We start from the raw sequence: 14,501 nt of genomic DNA on the forward strand, positions 1-14,501 counted from the left end.
GGCCTAAACATACACACACAAAATCTGTTGTAGCAGGAAAAAAAGGCATCATGAGATGTACCACACCCTCTGTGGAAGAAATGCTGACATCCAAGAAAATCACTCATGCAACACTGTCCAAAGATCCACAATAATCCAGTATGTAAAAGCCTGATGTGATGAAACTCCAACATACCTTTCCTCACTGGGGAATTCCTGGGTTGATAGCTCAGGTGGGTGTGTGAAGCTTCTTTGAGAGAGAAAATGGAAGTCACCAGTGTAGACATGGCTGCTTCACCCTAAAAATTTTCCATGCAGGTTATCTAGACAAGCCTTTCCCCCATCAGACCAGTTTCCAGCCACCTCTGGCCAGATCTGTGCCACAGTAACAGCGCCAACACGAGGGTGTTGGCCAATTCCTCTGGAAACTCTCACACCCCCTGCTGGGTTACCCCACCTGGGGAAACAGGATCAGACTGAACCGAGACCTTTATCCCCACGATCACCACATCAACCCAGGCTGCCTCTGTTCTGGACAGCAATTGAGGAAAGGTAAGGCACACCTCACTCTAAACCCTGGTACTGTGCAATCCCTGCGCCCTTGGGAGCAAAGACCTCAGGTGCCCCAAAGTCCTGCAAGCCCATACCTGACACCTACACAGAGGTGTATTTTTTGGGATAGCACCCGAGAGGAATACACTTCTTGCCACCACACAGCTGCATGGATCAGCCCAGAAAGAGGGGAAGGGAGCAAACCATGCAACAGCCACAAGTTTTCTGCAGCTGAGGCTCCTCATGTGGAGCAGGGACACAGATCTGCAGGGCTGGTTTGGTTCTCTAAAGTGCTCGGCTATGACAGCATTAACCATTATAAAAACCTTTTCTTCTCTAGCTATTGTTTCCATCTTCCTGGACTGTTTTTACAGCTGCTAAATTAAAAACCTAGAAACAAATTACCTCTAAACACTTCAAATAAGAACAGAAGGGGAATGAATTAGGTTGCACCAAATCTAAATAACAAAAAATTTGCTTAGCTACCACTTATACCATCTGCAACTGTGACCACACCTGTCATTCTCACTAATCTTCACCTGGCTGCTGCCTCTTGACACCTTAAAATTTTTCAAGTTAACGCTTTTCTCTTCAAGCACACCCTCCCCAGTTACCCACAAATACATCTTTTCCATCCCACCTGACTTCAGCATCATTTCTTTAATATATTAACCACTGGTCTAGCACAAGAGAAACAGAGCAGGGGCAGCTTTCCTGTCATGGAGATTAAAAACTACAGAAACACACCTAACTTCCCCCCCCAGACTGTCCAGTCTTGCCTTCCCATAGTATTTTGTGCAGAATTTCCATACCAAGTTCTGCACCAAGTTGTTTGAACACACTGATGAATGCATTCACTTGTTCTTTCAAGCTCAAAAGGATTTAAAAGACACTCTGACCTGTTCTTCCCACAGGTGACAGGGACAGAGGGGGATCAGCCTGTGCAAACTAGACATCGAAGGCTGCATCTCTGATTTTGGTGGCTGAAATCCAAATTCTCCTGGGAAGACAGTCTTCATCCTAGGCTTGACAGTTCATACTATAAATATGCTGAAAAACTTCAGCTTTTCCCGTACCCATGCCCAAAATCTTGAACAACCTAATTTGCATAGTGAATTTTTTTCATACAACACAAATCCATCAGGATTACACACCTGAATGCCTGTGTTAAATAGGGCTGATTTGGTGCACTCTGTTTTCTATGAGCAGCAGCAGGCTGCACAGCACCTCTAAAGACAGGCACTTATTTAAGATCCAAGAGTTATGATTTAGGGGGCCTAAAACCAATGAGACCAATGAAAACTCTGCTCTTAACTTCAGTGGGGCCCAATCAAGCCAAGAAGGCAGACAGTAACCTAAGCCAGTGTCCCACTTTGCCATGTTCCCTCTTGGAACACACTGTGGTTCTTTCTAGCAAGCATCTACACAGGAAGCAGCACTGAGCCCTTCCCTTTGCTCCAGAAGGTACAGGATGGAAACAACATCAGTTACGCAAGAGAATCAAATCTGGCCAGAGTTAAAAATACATCCATTACTCCGCAGGGTGTTTGCCATTCTCAGAAGAATCACAATTACAATTTAAGCTGGATATTCAGTGGCTAGATTTTTTCTTTTTAAATGGTTTTCAACTATGTCCTTCGTTTCTGGAAGCAGAAATTTGCATCATAACTAAATCCATATCAGGAATCATTCCAGTTCTCATGATGACTTGAGTAAAGGAAGGCTTTACCTTCTTTTTTCCTAGAAACATTCCCATGTTAAAAGAAATCACTTCATGTATTTTATCCAAGTATTTCTTCAGCATTAGGTCTATTTTTACACAATAAAATTAGTAACAGCTCTCTTAGTGAGAAACTACAAGCATACCAGATGAGGAAGGAAGAGAAATAACTTGACTAATAGCATTATATAAGGAACACAAATGGGTTTATGGTCAACATGGGAGCTTTTCAGTCTCATTTATAGCCATCACCTTGACAAATCCCAAATCAAAATTTTAAGCTGAGTTTAGTGACTGAGTTGTAAGTCTATATTTCAGTTAGCTTAAGTTTGATCCCTGGAGTGTGCTCAGCTGGAAGAGGTTTGGTTTTGCTCTGATCACTGCAATATTAAAAGCTGGGCCTTGCACCACAGCCCTTGCTGGTCATTTTAAGCAAATGTGCCATGTGACATGGATAAAACAACTATGAAATGTATACAGAGCTAATCTGTTTCTCTACCAGCGCCATTTTGGTGCAGGTGCTGACAAACCATGGAAGAATTTCACACATTGCCACCACAATTCCCACCCCAAATCCTGGAATTGGCCAAGGAGCCAAATGTGCCGCAGACCCAGAAACAAGGAGGAACTAATCCCACTATTTTAACTTTTATTTTTATTCCCAGTTAAGCATGAAAATGCCCAATGGATATCCAAAACTATCACAACAAGATGGTTGTATAGAATATCACAAACAAGACAAGTAGGGCCTAAAACATTCTTCTGCTGGAGAATAGTTACCACTCAAGCACATAGTGCCAAAATATCCCACTTTTGGGACCAAGGAAAGCCCAGACAGATCTCCAGCATGAAAGAAAACAACCACCTACTCTTTCCTGGTCACCTGATCTCTAGGAAAGCAGACAGAACAAATGAATCATTTTGTAGCTTTATTATCCCCCCCCCACTTCTCACAAACGGACTATGACTTGCATTGAGATCTCAGTGCATTTCACAGCAAAAAAAAAATGTACAAGAGGATCAAAACAGTTGTGCATAAACCCAACTCTTTTTTTTTGCATGATTTTCAGTTTGTGTTGAAAGTTAACATGGTTATTTAAACCTTCTGATGCATTCTTACAATTGCATCTTCTCTATGGAAAACATCTTACCAGATCACACAGTTGTGAGTATTTATGATGCTGGATCAGGGGCAGCCATTGCCATGGCTGGGAAGTGGCTGATAATGTTATATACACTGATTGGAAGACTACATCAGAAGAAAAAACAGATTAAGGCACCACTGTTGGAAAAATTAAGGTAGCTTGTAGTTACAACAATAACGAAAGCCATAGTAAGTACTATTCTTAATTGCCAGCAATTCTTAGACTTCAATAAAATAGTTATAAAAAGGAGAAAAAAAAAGGATGTTTGTACCTGAATACAGTTTCCTGATATCTGATTGCGTTTCAAATCAATACTCAGTCCTCAGCATAATCAGATGTTTGTTTGGGTTTTTTTATGGAAAGATGAAAAACCAGGACCTACAGTCCATGTATTCAAGGTCACATTTCACTGCTTTGTTCTGAACAACACCACAGGAGAAAAAACAAAAAAACCCAAAGGACAGTTTGTAACACTGATACTTCATCTCTGAAACTATTAGATGGGCAGAGAAATTTAAATACAAAACTGCATGTTTTCTGTTCATTTTGAAAGCCTTAGTCCTCAGGAAGAGAAGTTGGAGGAGAAAAAACAGGCCAGATCTCATTATATTATAACTTGAGAAAAACCAGTCACTCAAAGAGATTTAATAAAATTAGAGTTGAAAAGTGTTCAAATTACTTTTCCAATTCAAGTCAACTATTTCAAGTATATTAAAACGTTTCAGAGGAAAAATTTCTCCATGGTTACACTTCTAATTGCTTTTATAAATCCATAAAAAAGAAAAGTAGTCTCTACATACATCCCATATTCCTCCAATGCATGCACACGCTCTCTCCGAAGAAAAGGTCGTCATGATCCAGTTGTTTCTTAATACTGATTTCAGGCACATCTTCCAAACACCCTTCCAGTTTTTGCCAAGAAGGTTAATTACTGGGCATAAAAGCAGCAATTTTCTGTTGCTGTTGTCTACATGTGTACTGAGGAGGTTTCAGTGATTAAAGAGCTTGACACAGATTCCAAAAGAGTTCCTATGTCACTCTAAAATCCAACCGGCTCCTTCTTCTCTCAGGCAGCTTTTGCAATCAGATCTACTTGGAAGAATCTTACACAATGCAGATAAAATCTCTTGGATCATACAAAATACAAGTTGGTTGAATGTACCTGGCAGGTTTGTCTCTACAACTTGGATTTTTACCTTTTTTTTTTTAAATAGCTTTAAAGTGCCCTAGTATAGTTATTTCTTTATGCTCGTTTAAACTTGCACAATTACATAAAAAGGGGACACTCAGTGTGATTACTGTGTTCTGAGAGACAGAGGAAAAGGAGAGGAAAACCAGAAAACTCATCTTAAAGCAGCTTTTTTCTAGTTACTGTCTGTTTGTTGAGTTTGTGCGGCAGAGATTGTTTTCCAGAGGGGTTTATGGTAAACCCAGCCATCTCCCTGCAATTTAAAGAGAAAGCATGGTTAGCATAAAGACACAGCCTTGGCAGAAATGCCTCACACAACTATGAGACTGATGGCTGTGAACAGCAGAGGGACAGAGCTGGTATCTTTAACTCCTGCAGACTGAGGCACTGCAGGCTGCTCACACACCTGCAGGCTCCTCCCAGCCTCCAGCTCTCTGGGAGCAGGCTGGACTTGTAATTAACCCTGCCAAAAAGCCACTCTTCTCAACTGTGTGGTCCAAATCACTTTCAGAAGCCAAATAAGCAGCCAGCAGAGAGGCAGACACCCAGGATTATCAGCTCTACCTCAGCCCAACTGCTTACCTGGAAATGCAGTGCTCAGGATCATGTTTAAATGTTTTCTGAGTACATTCGTATCCTGGACTAGCAACAGAATTTCATCTTTTTCAGATCTAACAATACAACTATCTAATTTTGAGCTAATCATACTAACACAGCTTTAGAGAATAAAAACCTTCATGAGAGTTAGTCCTGAACTTGACAAAACAAACCTGGAATACATCCAAGAGAAAGAACCCTTTTAGCCTATGTTCTAAACCCTTATTAGATCACAGCTATGGGAAGAAAAGGGGGAATTACATTACTGCAGTGTAATAGATAAAGCTTTCACTGTAAGGAGAATCTAAACTACTACAGCATTAATTTAATTCAAGAACTCTCCCGTTGCAATGGTCTCTACACAAGCAAGGTCTCACCACATGGATCATAAGAAAAGCCTATTCCAAACTTATTATACCAGCATTCACCAATCCTCTTGGGCAGGCTGCATTTGCCCTTGCTGCAAGCCTTACTATATTATTACTACTACTATTACTGAAGTACAGGTTAAGACACTGAACAAATAAGCTCTATCCAAAATGTAATGTAGAAGAACAAAAGAAGTGGTAAGTTAAGAATGAATTCCTTCTTGCTAACAATAATATGTTGGGTACATAAACACACAACCTCAGCAAAATTAGTACTACTGATTATATCCTGTGGGTATTTACTGTTACAGTCTGCTCACATGTGTATACACAAAACAATTTTCCATGTGCCATTGAGGAAGTGCTTGGTAAAAGAAATGGGACTAGGAAACTGGAAAACATTTTGATACAAAATCCAAGCATTTACCAAGTGGAGAATGAACCAAGCTTAGGAATTCTTATGTCATCTTACTCCTGTGGATCCCACAAAGCTAAACTGTAAGACCTAAGGCCAAATACTCTATTCTGATAGGACACAGACCCATACGTGCCCTTGCTTGCATAACAGCTCTGCTTCTATCCTCATCAATAGCAGGTGACTGCTTGGAAACTTACATCTTTAAGGAAGTATTTAGTACACCAAGGAGTTTCTGTTTCAGCACGAAGCCTCTCTTCGTTCCTCTGCCGCTCCTCCAGGGCTCGCTTGTGCTCCGTGGCCTTGTCGATGTCTCCATCCCGCAGAGACTCTGTCACATGCTGCCACAGCCTCCTGCAACATCAGCTGGTCACTGCACTGCTCCAAAGGCTTCCCAGGCAGCACCTCACACTGCAGGATCACTGTGGAACAGGAGCACTCTCCCCACTTACACGTGACAAACCAGCCCAGGTCAGAGCACTGCAGTGCAAGTGAGGGCTCATGGCCAAGTCTTAGACCTACATCAGCAGCTGGGAGCAGGTAGGAAGGGCTCTGAGGTTCTGGCGGTGCCAAACTAATGTCTGTTTGCAAACCCTTTAAAGCTGCTATTGGAAGTGTTATTCAACAAGCAGCTTCTTGTGAGGATGTCAGGAGCTGCCCTGCTGTGTAGCTGATGGGTAAAAACAAAACTAATAGGGAGATACTATTCTCTGGTAAACACTTTGTGTACTCAAAAAAACCTTTGCTCATAAATAGGAGGCAAAATAAACAACCATGCGCCTGCACTAGGGTTTTGCATTTTCCCTTGATTTTTATTTTTAGAAAACATAAAAATATTAGGATGACTGCTGTTAAGCACAATCTACAAATCTACATTTCCAGCTTTTCCTAAGGCACTCACCAGACTGCTTAGGACAAAAGGGTCAGACAAGAGCAAACACATACTCTACCTAGATTCAAAGGGGCCTTGCTTCTCCAGGGGCCGGACTCGTTTCCTTGTCACAGAGAGCTTTGTCAAGTCCACATATTTGGTCTCCCCGTTGCTGTAGGTGAACTCAAGCACGCTGTTCCACTCCCCCTGCACTCTGCACACCACCGTGTTCGTCACGTTCTGCTTCACTTCACCTGTGACTCTAGGAGAGAAATTTATTTTTAAAAAGCCATGGCTGAAAAAACCTGAGGACTATTCCTTGCATAATCACTCAATCCTGAATGAGTTTCAAACTTGTCACACTGCCTTGAAAAAGGTTAGTTATTTGAATTGCATTTGTGTGGAGAAGCTCAAAGAGCAAAGTGACTTTCACTCACTGCTCTAGTTCTCCTCATCTTACCCAGGAAACTCCATTTTTGGCTTCAGCTTGTTTCAAGCCTCTTCAGGAAATTGAAAATAAAAAAGAAACTAACACAGGCTGATTCACATAGAACAAGCAGTTGATAATTTCCACTTGAAGTATCACATCAGATACATAGCTCAGACTTAAAAAATTAAAACTAAACTTTCTAGCAAGAATATATCTCACTACCTGCTGGCACTTCATCTCACATCTTTACACTTCAACCTTCTTACATAGGTGGTCTGATTTTCATGTTGATCACATAAGCAGCAGACACACAAAGGTAGAAGCAAGGTAGGAAACTAGGAATCAGGAGAACTGCTTTTGTTCCCTGTGTCTTCCACAGAAACCTCTGCCAATAACAAGATAAGGAAAGTGTCTTTCTAACATGCAGTGCTTCATTCAAAGTGTTGCATAATTCTGAAGTATCACCATAATTACACATATTTTTCTTCTCATCTTCAAGACCTATACAAAGACCTCCTGACATCCACTTCATCCTGACCCAGTTTTTGAGCATTGCTTGGCAAGCAAATTGCCAGTCTCAAACAGAACTTCTCTCCTACAAACAAATAAAAGGGTCTGTGCACTATGCAAACCAGTCTTGAGACATTCTCACTTGTAATGTGCTGCAGGATTCACAAAGGATATCACCTCTAGCTCCAATTAAACTGCAGTTACCTGTACATAACCTCCCCAAAACTCACCACTTTCCAGCCCTCCTGCATTGCATCAGTGCTCACACAAAGCACAGGCTACATCTCCTTCCACACTTCCATTGTGTGCAGCTGAGGACAGCCAACTTGCACACCACCACCTTCCTCTGATGTCCTTTGAACACTTTGAACAACTGCATCCCAGAGAGAGGAAAGCAGCACTTCTGTGCTCCCACACTCAGAGCAAATGGGAGCACAGGACACAAGTGCCACTTCCCTTCTTCCACACACACTGGTCACTTCCCACTGTGCCTGCACCTACCCATCCTCTCCAGCTGTAGCATCAAAATAGAGAAATTCATCTCTCAAGCAATGACATGAGCATCACAGGTCAGACCTCCCAGCACAGGGAGACTGGATGCCAGCCAAAGCAGACCTGCAGGGAATCTCCAGGGCAAGGGGGGAAGGCTCACAGCCAGCTCACAACAGGAGGCAGCTGGTGAGACTTCCATCATACCATGGTCCAGCAGCTCAAACCTAAATTAATCTCATGAGAAATATCTTTAAAAACCCAGACTGGTAAGTATGTGCTGCTCACACAGTTGGTTTTTATTTACACAGTTTTCTTTTTTAAATTACAAAAATTTAAGATTTGTTGAAAAAAAAAACATGAGCAATAAAAGCACATTTACAATATTTTTTTTCTCTGTGGAAGTTAAGTAGTACTAACAATTACTGAAAACAGCAGAAAGAGCAGCTGACAAGCAAGCAGCCTTAATTTTGTGCTGCTTCTCATCCTGTGACTTCCACACCTCACCAAAGCTCTTACACATGGTGGGCTTGCTGTCCTCCTCCCAAGAGATCTCTGAAAGCCTGAATCCACATGATGTCAGAAATCAGCCTGGTCAGACTGCAGTTATTTCTTCACAACTATAACAGCTTGACTTTTTCCAAGCATTGTGAGATAAGACAATACTGACATCCAGTATTTTAATATCATTCTCAAAATGATATTACTGCCTCTTCTCAGCTGAAAGTAAACAAAGTTACATCCCTCACTACTGAGGTGCAGAATTGAACAGCTCCATTAAACTCCCTGTATTTCTCTGGGTTGCATTGCTCTGACACACAACCACCACAGACCACAGTATCTGCCTGAACCTGCACTTGTGATAAAAAACTGCTGGCACTTATGTGTAATCTTGGCATGGCTGATACATGTCTAGCTGTCCATTATCATTATCCTCTATTTCATCCAGCTAAAGAGGTACAGGACCAAGGAGCCAACATCCAGCTAAGGCCTTAGAACAAGGGTCACTCTACAAAAAAATCCGTATCATTGCCATAGCAACTCCTGTGCGCTCTGAGTAACCATGACAACACTGCTGCTTCCCATCAAGAGATTCTTTTGGCAATGTCCAATCATCACCATGTCAAATTTTCAATAGTTACAGTACCTTGAACAGATCTCTCTTTAAAAAGCCTCTGTATCTATGGCTAACTTCAGAGAGACAAATAACAAAACAGTTTCCAAATTAAATCACTGAAGTAAAAGTACATCCTCTAACTTATCTCTTATGACACAAGAGTAGCTATTGCAAAGTGGAAAATACATTGTGAGCCAGGGAAAAAGCTCCAAATGATGTGTCACTTTCAAATAGCACCAAGTGAAACAGAACTACATGTAAGCTTCAGTTCTTCAAAAGTGAGATCAGTCTCATTTCAAACAAACAAAATGTTCTCACCGATGCAACTTGCCACCATAGAAGGGCTTGGTATGAAAGTTAATGCTTGCAGAATACCCAGTTTTTGCACAGTTAATGTTGACTTTTCCTCCCAGCTCTACCCAAGGAACAGTTAAAATTGAGCGGGCATATGCACAGGGCAGAGAGAAGGTGTATTCTTCCCCGTGTTCCAGGAGATGTAAGACACCTGTGTGAAGAAATACAACAATCTGTAAACCACTACCATTTCAGAAAAGGCCAAACAAGTTGTTGAAATAAACAGTCAATATTACATCTGCTAGCCCCTCATACAAAAAAAGAAAATTAAAAAACTCACATAAGACTGACATTTATTAGATTCTCCATACAAACATTTTCCTGGAAGCACTAATTTGAGCAATGTGCATTTTGGTCTCTTTTGGGAAAAGACATTTATCTCACTAATACTGTCCCATAAAATACAATCCCATAGTATGCACACACTTTTCAGTAGTGTATATAAGGGATGGTCACTCTCTTACTGACGGCTCTGGAGCACAGCAAGACTTACACTGACAAAAGGAAGTAACAAAAGAATTCCCTGAACTGCAGATCCTGAGGAAGGCTAATACTCCTGCTTTCCCTTTCTATAATCCACCTTACCCAACGTGAGGGCAGGAAGCAGAGACAATTCTCCTTACTGCACCTCTCTGCCAAGACAAACCCAACTTCTTCCTGACGGCAACCTTCGCAATAAATGCCAAGAATCTCATTAAATACTACCATTTTTCTTTGTGTTTAAAGATTAGTGAGTTTGATTGCTATAAAGAAACTAAAAGCATAAGATCTCCCTCTTACCCTTACAAGGAAACAGACAACACCTAACTGCTGCCTGCCCCAGCCCACAACTCTGAAGCACAGTACCTCTGGGTGTCCGGCATCAGCACAAACAACATGGGAAATCCTGAAAAAAGTTCTGATTTGATAAAGAGATATCAACTTCAGAAATTATCTGTACACTCAAAGATGTGCCTTTCACATACCCCGGCATTCCCTTGGTCATTCCCTTGCCCAGAGTGTAATTTATATGCAAGTGCCTGGAATCTCTAGGTACTGGCCAAAATACACATAGGGTGGGAGAGGCTGTCTCATCTTGTTCAGTAAATACTAATAACTAACGGAAAATTACAATTTGAGGGCAGTTATCCTTCACTGTCCCTAAAAGATCCAATCTTTCTAGTTAAAGAAAATCAAAATGTGCAATACACATGAATATTAAGAGCAATACACAGAAATGCAACAACACTTCAATCTAATAAATGTCTGATACAAATTAATTTACAAATCATAAATATCAGTTTGCATTGCACTAACTGACCTTTGCTTAAAAGGCAATATTTTATTTCCAAATATAATCCTGATTTTTGGCAAAGCATAAACCATTTTTTCCTGCCGTATGAAAATTTGCTGTATACAGTGACGATTTGTATATCTTGAAAATAGTATCAAATTTCCCATCAAATTTGATATTTTAAGAAACAAAATTGTTAAATTTTTTTTTTAAATTTTATTTAAAATTTTATTTAAAATTTTATTTAAAATTTTATTTAACAATACTAACATTGCTAACAAATTTGTATTTTAACAACCCTCTAAAATGAACAAAGGGCAGAATTTACACTCACCCTCGCCAACCATCGTCACTCCTATTGACATTCCTAGGAATTTACTTTTTGTCCAGACGTGGGCGTTGACACACATGTTCCTCTCCACACACTCAGCATAAAACCCTGAGACAGGGGGATGGTGGGACACCTGCTCAGCCACGAATTTCACCGTGTAGCAGTCCGGCTCCGCTTGCGCTTCCGCATCTTTGGGCGGAGCGACCTGCTCCGAGGCGGAGTGAGCAGAGCAGTTGGTGCCAGCCTCGGTGGCCACGCTGCTCTTGGGCAATCTCCAGGAGCAGTGGAAGGTCTCCCCGATGATGGGGTTGTAGGGCTTCTTGGCGATGGCTCCCTTGCGGCCCTCGTGGAAGGAGGTGAGGTAATACTCCACAAAACGGATCATCCTCTCCTCAGGGCCGCCGCCGTTGGTGATGGCCACAAAGAGATCGGGGTGCGACATGAAGTCCGCGTACATCTCCAGCAACGAGCGCTTCTCTAGAATGAATGTGGGAAGAACCACCTGAAAATGAAAGAAAAACCATAAGCCAAAATTATCTAGTAAGGAAAACAGAGACAAGTGTTTTATAAGAGAAGGACTTGGCAGGAGGATGCTGTCCTGCTTGGGACACCACACTTTCAGAGTGCACTTTCTTGTTCCTCTTGTAAGATGTGAGCAAAATCCAGTGATCTGAAGCTCCAGAAAAGCAATTTACATGGGAAAAAAAGCCCAGTGAGTACAAGTGGTACTAAAGAGGTTGAAAGGAACTGAGCATCAGGTAAAAATACCCTAAGACATGAAAGAGCTGCAAAGAGATAATGTGTCCCATATATGTGTGAAAGAGAAAACAAGCATGAAGGAACTCAAACTACAGCAAAGAAGGTTCAGAGCAGAATTTAGGAAAGGTATGGTCTAATGGAGAGGAAAGCAGGGAAGCTATGCCAGCTCTGGAGAGCTTGCAGAATCTCTCTTCACACAGCAAATGGGACAAGCATCCATGAGAAGGAGCATAGGATGGGGTGATCCTGTGCCTCTGACCAGAGGTACCTTATACTTTCACAGTTACATTCAACCCTGTCCTTCCTGAGCCAAGGGCAACTCCCTGGGGTGAAAGGCTGTGGGTATCATCAGTGTTTTCCTTCTCTGCAGTAGGAACAAGTCCCACATAGCTAAACTTACATAACTGACATAACTAACTGTTGTAAACAGCAGCACAGAGAATCCCAACCATGGGATCAAGACAATCCATTGAAATCAGATTTAAATCTATTTAAATATCTTTTTCAAAGAGAAAAAGCACAGATGTAAGACTTCATAGCCATTCAAGTTAAACTGAATATACTTGCCATGCTGTTACAACACTAACCTTGAGTATTAAGTGACTTTTCACTACAGCACCCTGATAATTGAATCAAGTACAATTCTAACAACTTCATTACCTGCTTTGAAGTCAGATTTATTAACTTCAGTGTTTGCCTCCTCTGAAATACACATAATTCTCCCTACACAGCCAAAAGTCACCTGGGAGACAGGCTTGACAATTTATTTCAACTAAGAGCAAAAGATACCCTAAATCCAATCTTCAATGTAAGTGATAGAGTGACTTCATGAGAGCCTTGTTAAGCAGCAGGGGTTTATGTCTGACCCACAGACAGCAGGGCCTGCTCAAACCATCTTTTCATTTTGCCTCCCAAGTTGTGAAACATAAGCTGCACAATACAAGTGTTTCTAGGGGCTATGTAGCTAGTGCTTAAAAATCATAGGTTTAAAAAAACCCCAATAATCCGTAACTCTGAAATAGAGTGTTTTCTTCATTCCATGCTACTGTAAAATCCATTTTTTTATTTCAAAGTGCTTAGTGCTTATGGCAAGAAGTCTTTACAAGAATGAATTGAACATAAGCTGGTAGCAGCCTGATTTTCCCAGATTTGCTGCCCAAGTTGTCTAACAGCACCTGAGTGTTAATTTTTCCAAGCTGCTTGCTTTTGAGATCTGCACTCAAGTGTTAAATCCAATTCCCTCCAGCATAACTTTGTTCTTGCCTGCTTGTGAGCAAACACAGAAATGAGAATAGGAAAGAGGTTTAAACAGGCATCCAAAGATAGATGGGGGAACCAAAAGAAAACTTCTTTTCAGAAGCAGCATGGACACAGGTGTAGGGTTATACATGTTGTGTGAAAAAGCATTATCAAGATAGAAAAGAGATCATGGAAAGAAAGCAGAAAGAAATATAAGAAGGCTGAAGAAAACAGCATGAAAAGACTAAGGTTCAAACACTGGAAAGAAGACAGGCCATCACAGGAAAGGCAGCAGAAGCACAGTAGAAAACACAAGGAGAAGGTAATAAAAAAGATAGAGTCAGCACATTTCACCTAAACCTGTCTCAACCTGGGACATCAGATATTGGGACCTGATGTTGCTACTGGCCACAGTTTCACATTGAACTCAATACTGCTCAATACAGGAGTTGAGTTTTAAATGATGCCTCACTTTTACTGCAGCCAATTCTCACACTTCAGTTACTTACTCTTGTTAAGTCCATGCCAAGTTTCAGCTGAGACAAAAGATGCAAGATAACGCTGCGCTGCTCTTCCACTGCTCCTAGGTCATCTTCCTTATCATCACAGATATCCTCCAGCTCCTCATCTGGATTTATTTCTTCAGGTTCCTGGAATAAGAGCCATAAACTTTGCTCAAAGATGTGACTGGCCAGACAGTATTCAAAAAGGACTTCATATTGTATTTAACTATCTATATACGAAAAAAGGCTAAATAAACCCCTGCAGAGAGGTACACAATGGAATCTACACCCAAGATAAACAGCTGAAGAATTTGAATGGATATGAAGATAACTCAATGCAGATTCCATCTGGAGGATTCAGGCTCAGATTTCTCACCCTCTCTCATATGGGTCATGGAAAAAAGAAAAAAGCTTAAAAGAAATTCCTGTAAGTTTTGTGACTTCACAGAATGTCAAGCATGTAACACACATACAGAAACAGCAAACCAAAAGCTAGCAGCAATTCCAACTACCTCAACAACCCCCTCCACCTCCACACCACTTCAGCCTTTCCAGTGCTGCCCCTCACTACTCCAAGGGCTGTATCAGACTGTAGTTCTGAGTTCCCTGACTACCATCACACTTGGCATCTGCAAGCTGGGCTGCACAAGCATTATCATG

The 14,501-nt window shown here is 41.3% G+C and overlaps 1 protein-coding gene across 1 annotated transcript in view; it reads right to left on the minus strand.

Moving 5' to 3' along the window:
- Window positions 1–3,167: 3,167 nt before the first annotated feature.
- OSBPL11 (oxysterol binding protein like 11) overlaps window positions 3,168–14,501 on the minus strand; it is a 38,508-nt gene continuing 27,174 nt past the window's right edge. The window contains exons 8-13 of the mRNA XM_058809283.1: window positions 13,848–13,988; window positions 11,344–11,842; window positions 9,701–9,887; window positions 6,916–7,098; window positions 6,166–6,319; window positions 3,168–4,838 (exon numbers count right to left, since the gene is read on the minus strand). Of these exons, the coding sequence (XP_058665266.1) occupies window positions 4,761–4,838; window positions 6,166–6,319; window positions 6,916–7,098; window positions 9,701–9,887; window positions 11,344–11,842; window positions 13,848–13,988 (1,242 nt within the window). The 3' untranslated portion in view covers window positions 3,168–4,760. The remainder of the gene's footprint in view (window positions 4,839–6,165; window positions 6,320–6,915; window positions 7,099–9,700; window positions 9,888–11,343; window positions 11,843–13,847; window positions 13,989–14,501) is intronic.

Source organism: Ammospiza caudacuta, chromosome 8 (genome assembly GCF_027887145.1).
Source record: "Ammospiza caudacuta isolate bAmmCau1 chromosome 8, bAmmCau1.pri, whole genome shotgun sequence".
In the NCBI taxonomy this organism is placed as follows: Eukaryota; Metazoa; Chordata; class Aves; order Passeriformes; family Passerellidae; genus Ammospiza; species Ammospiza caudacuta.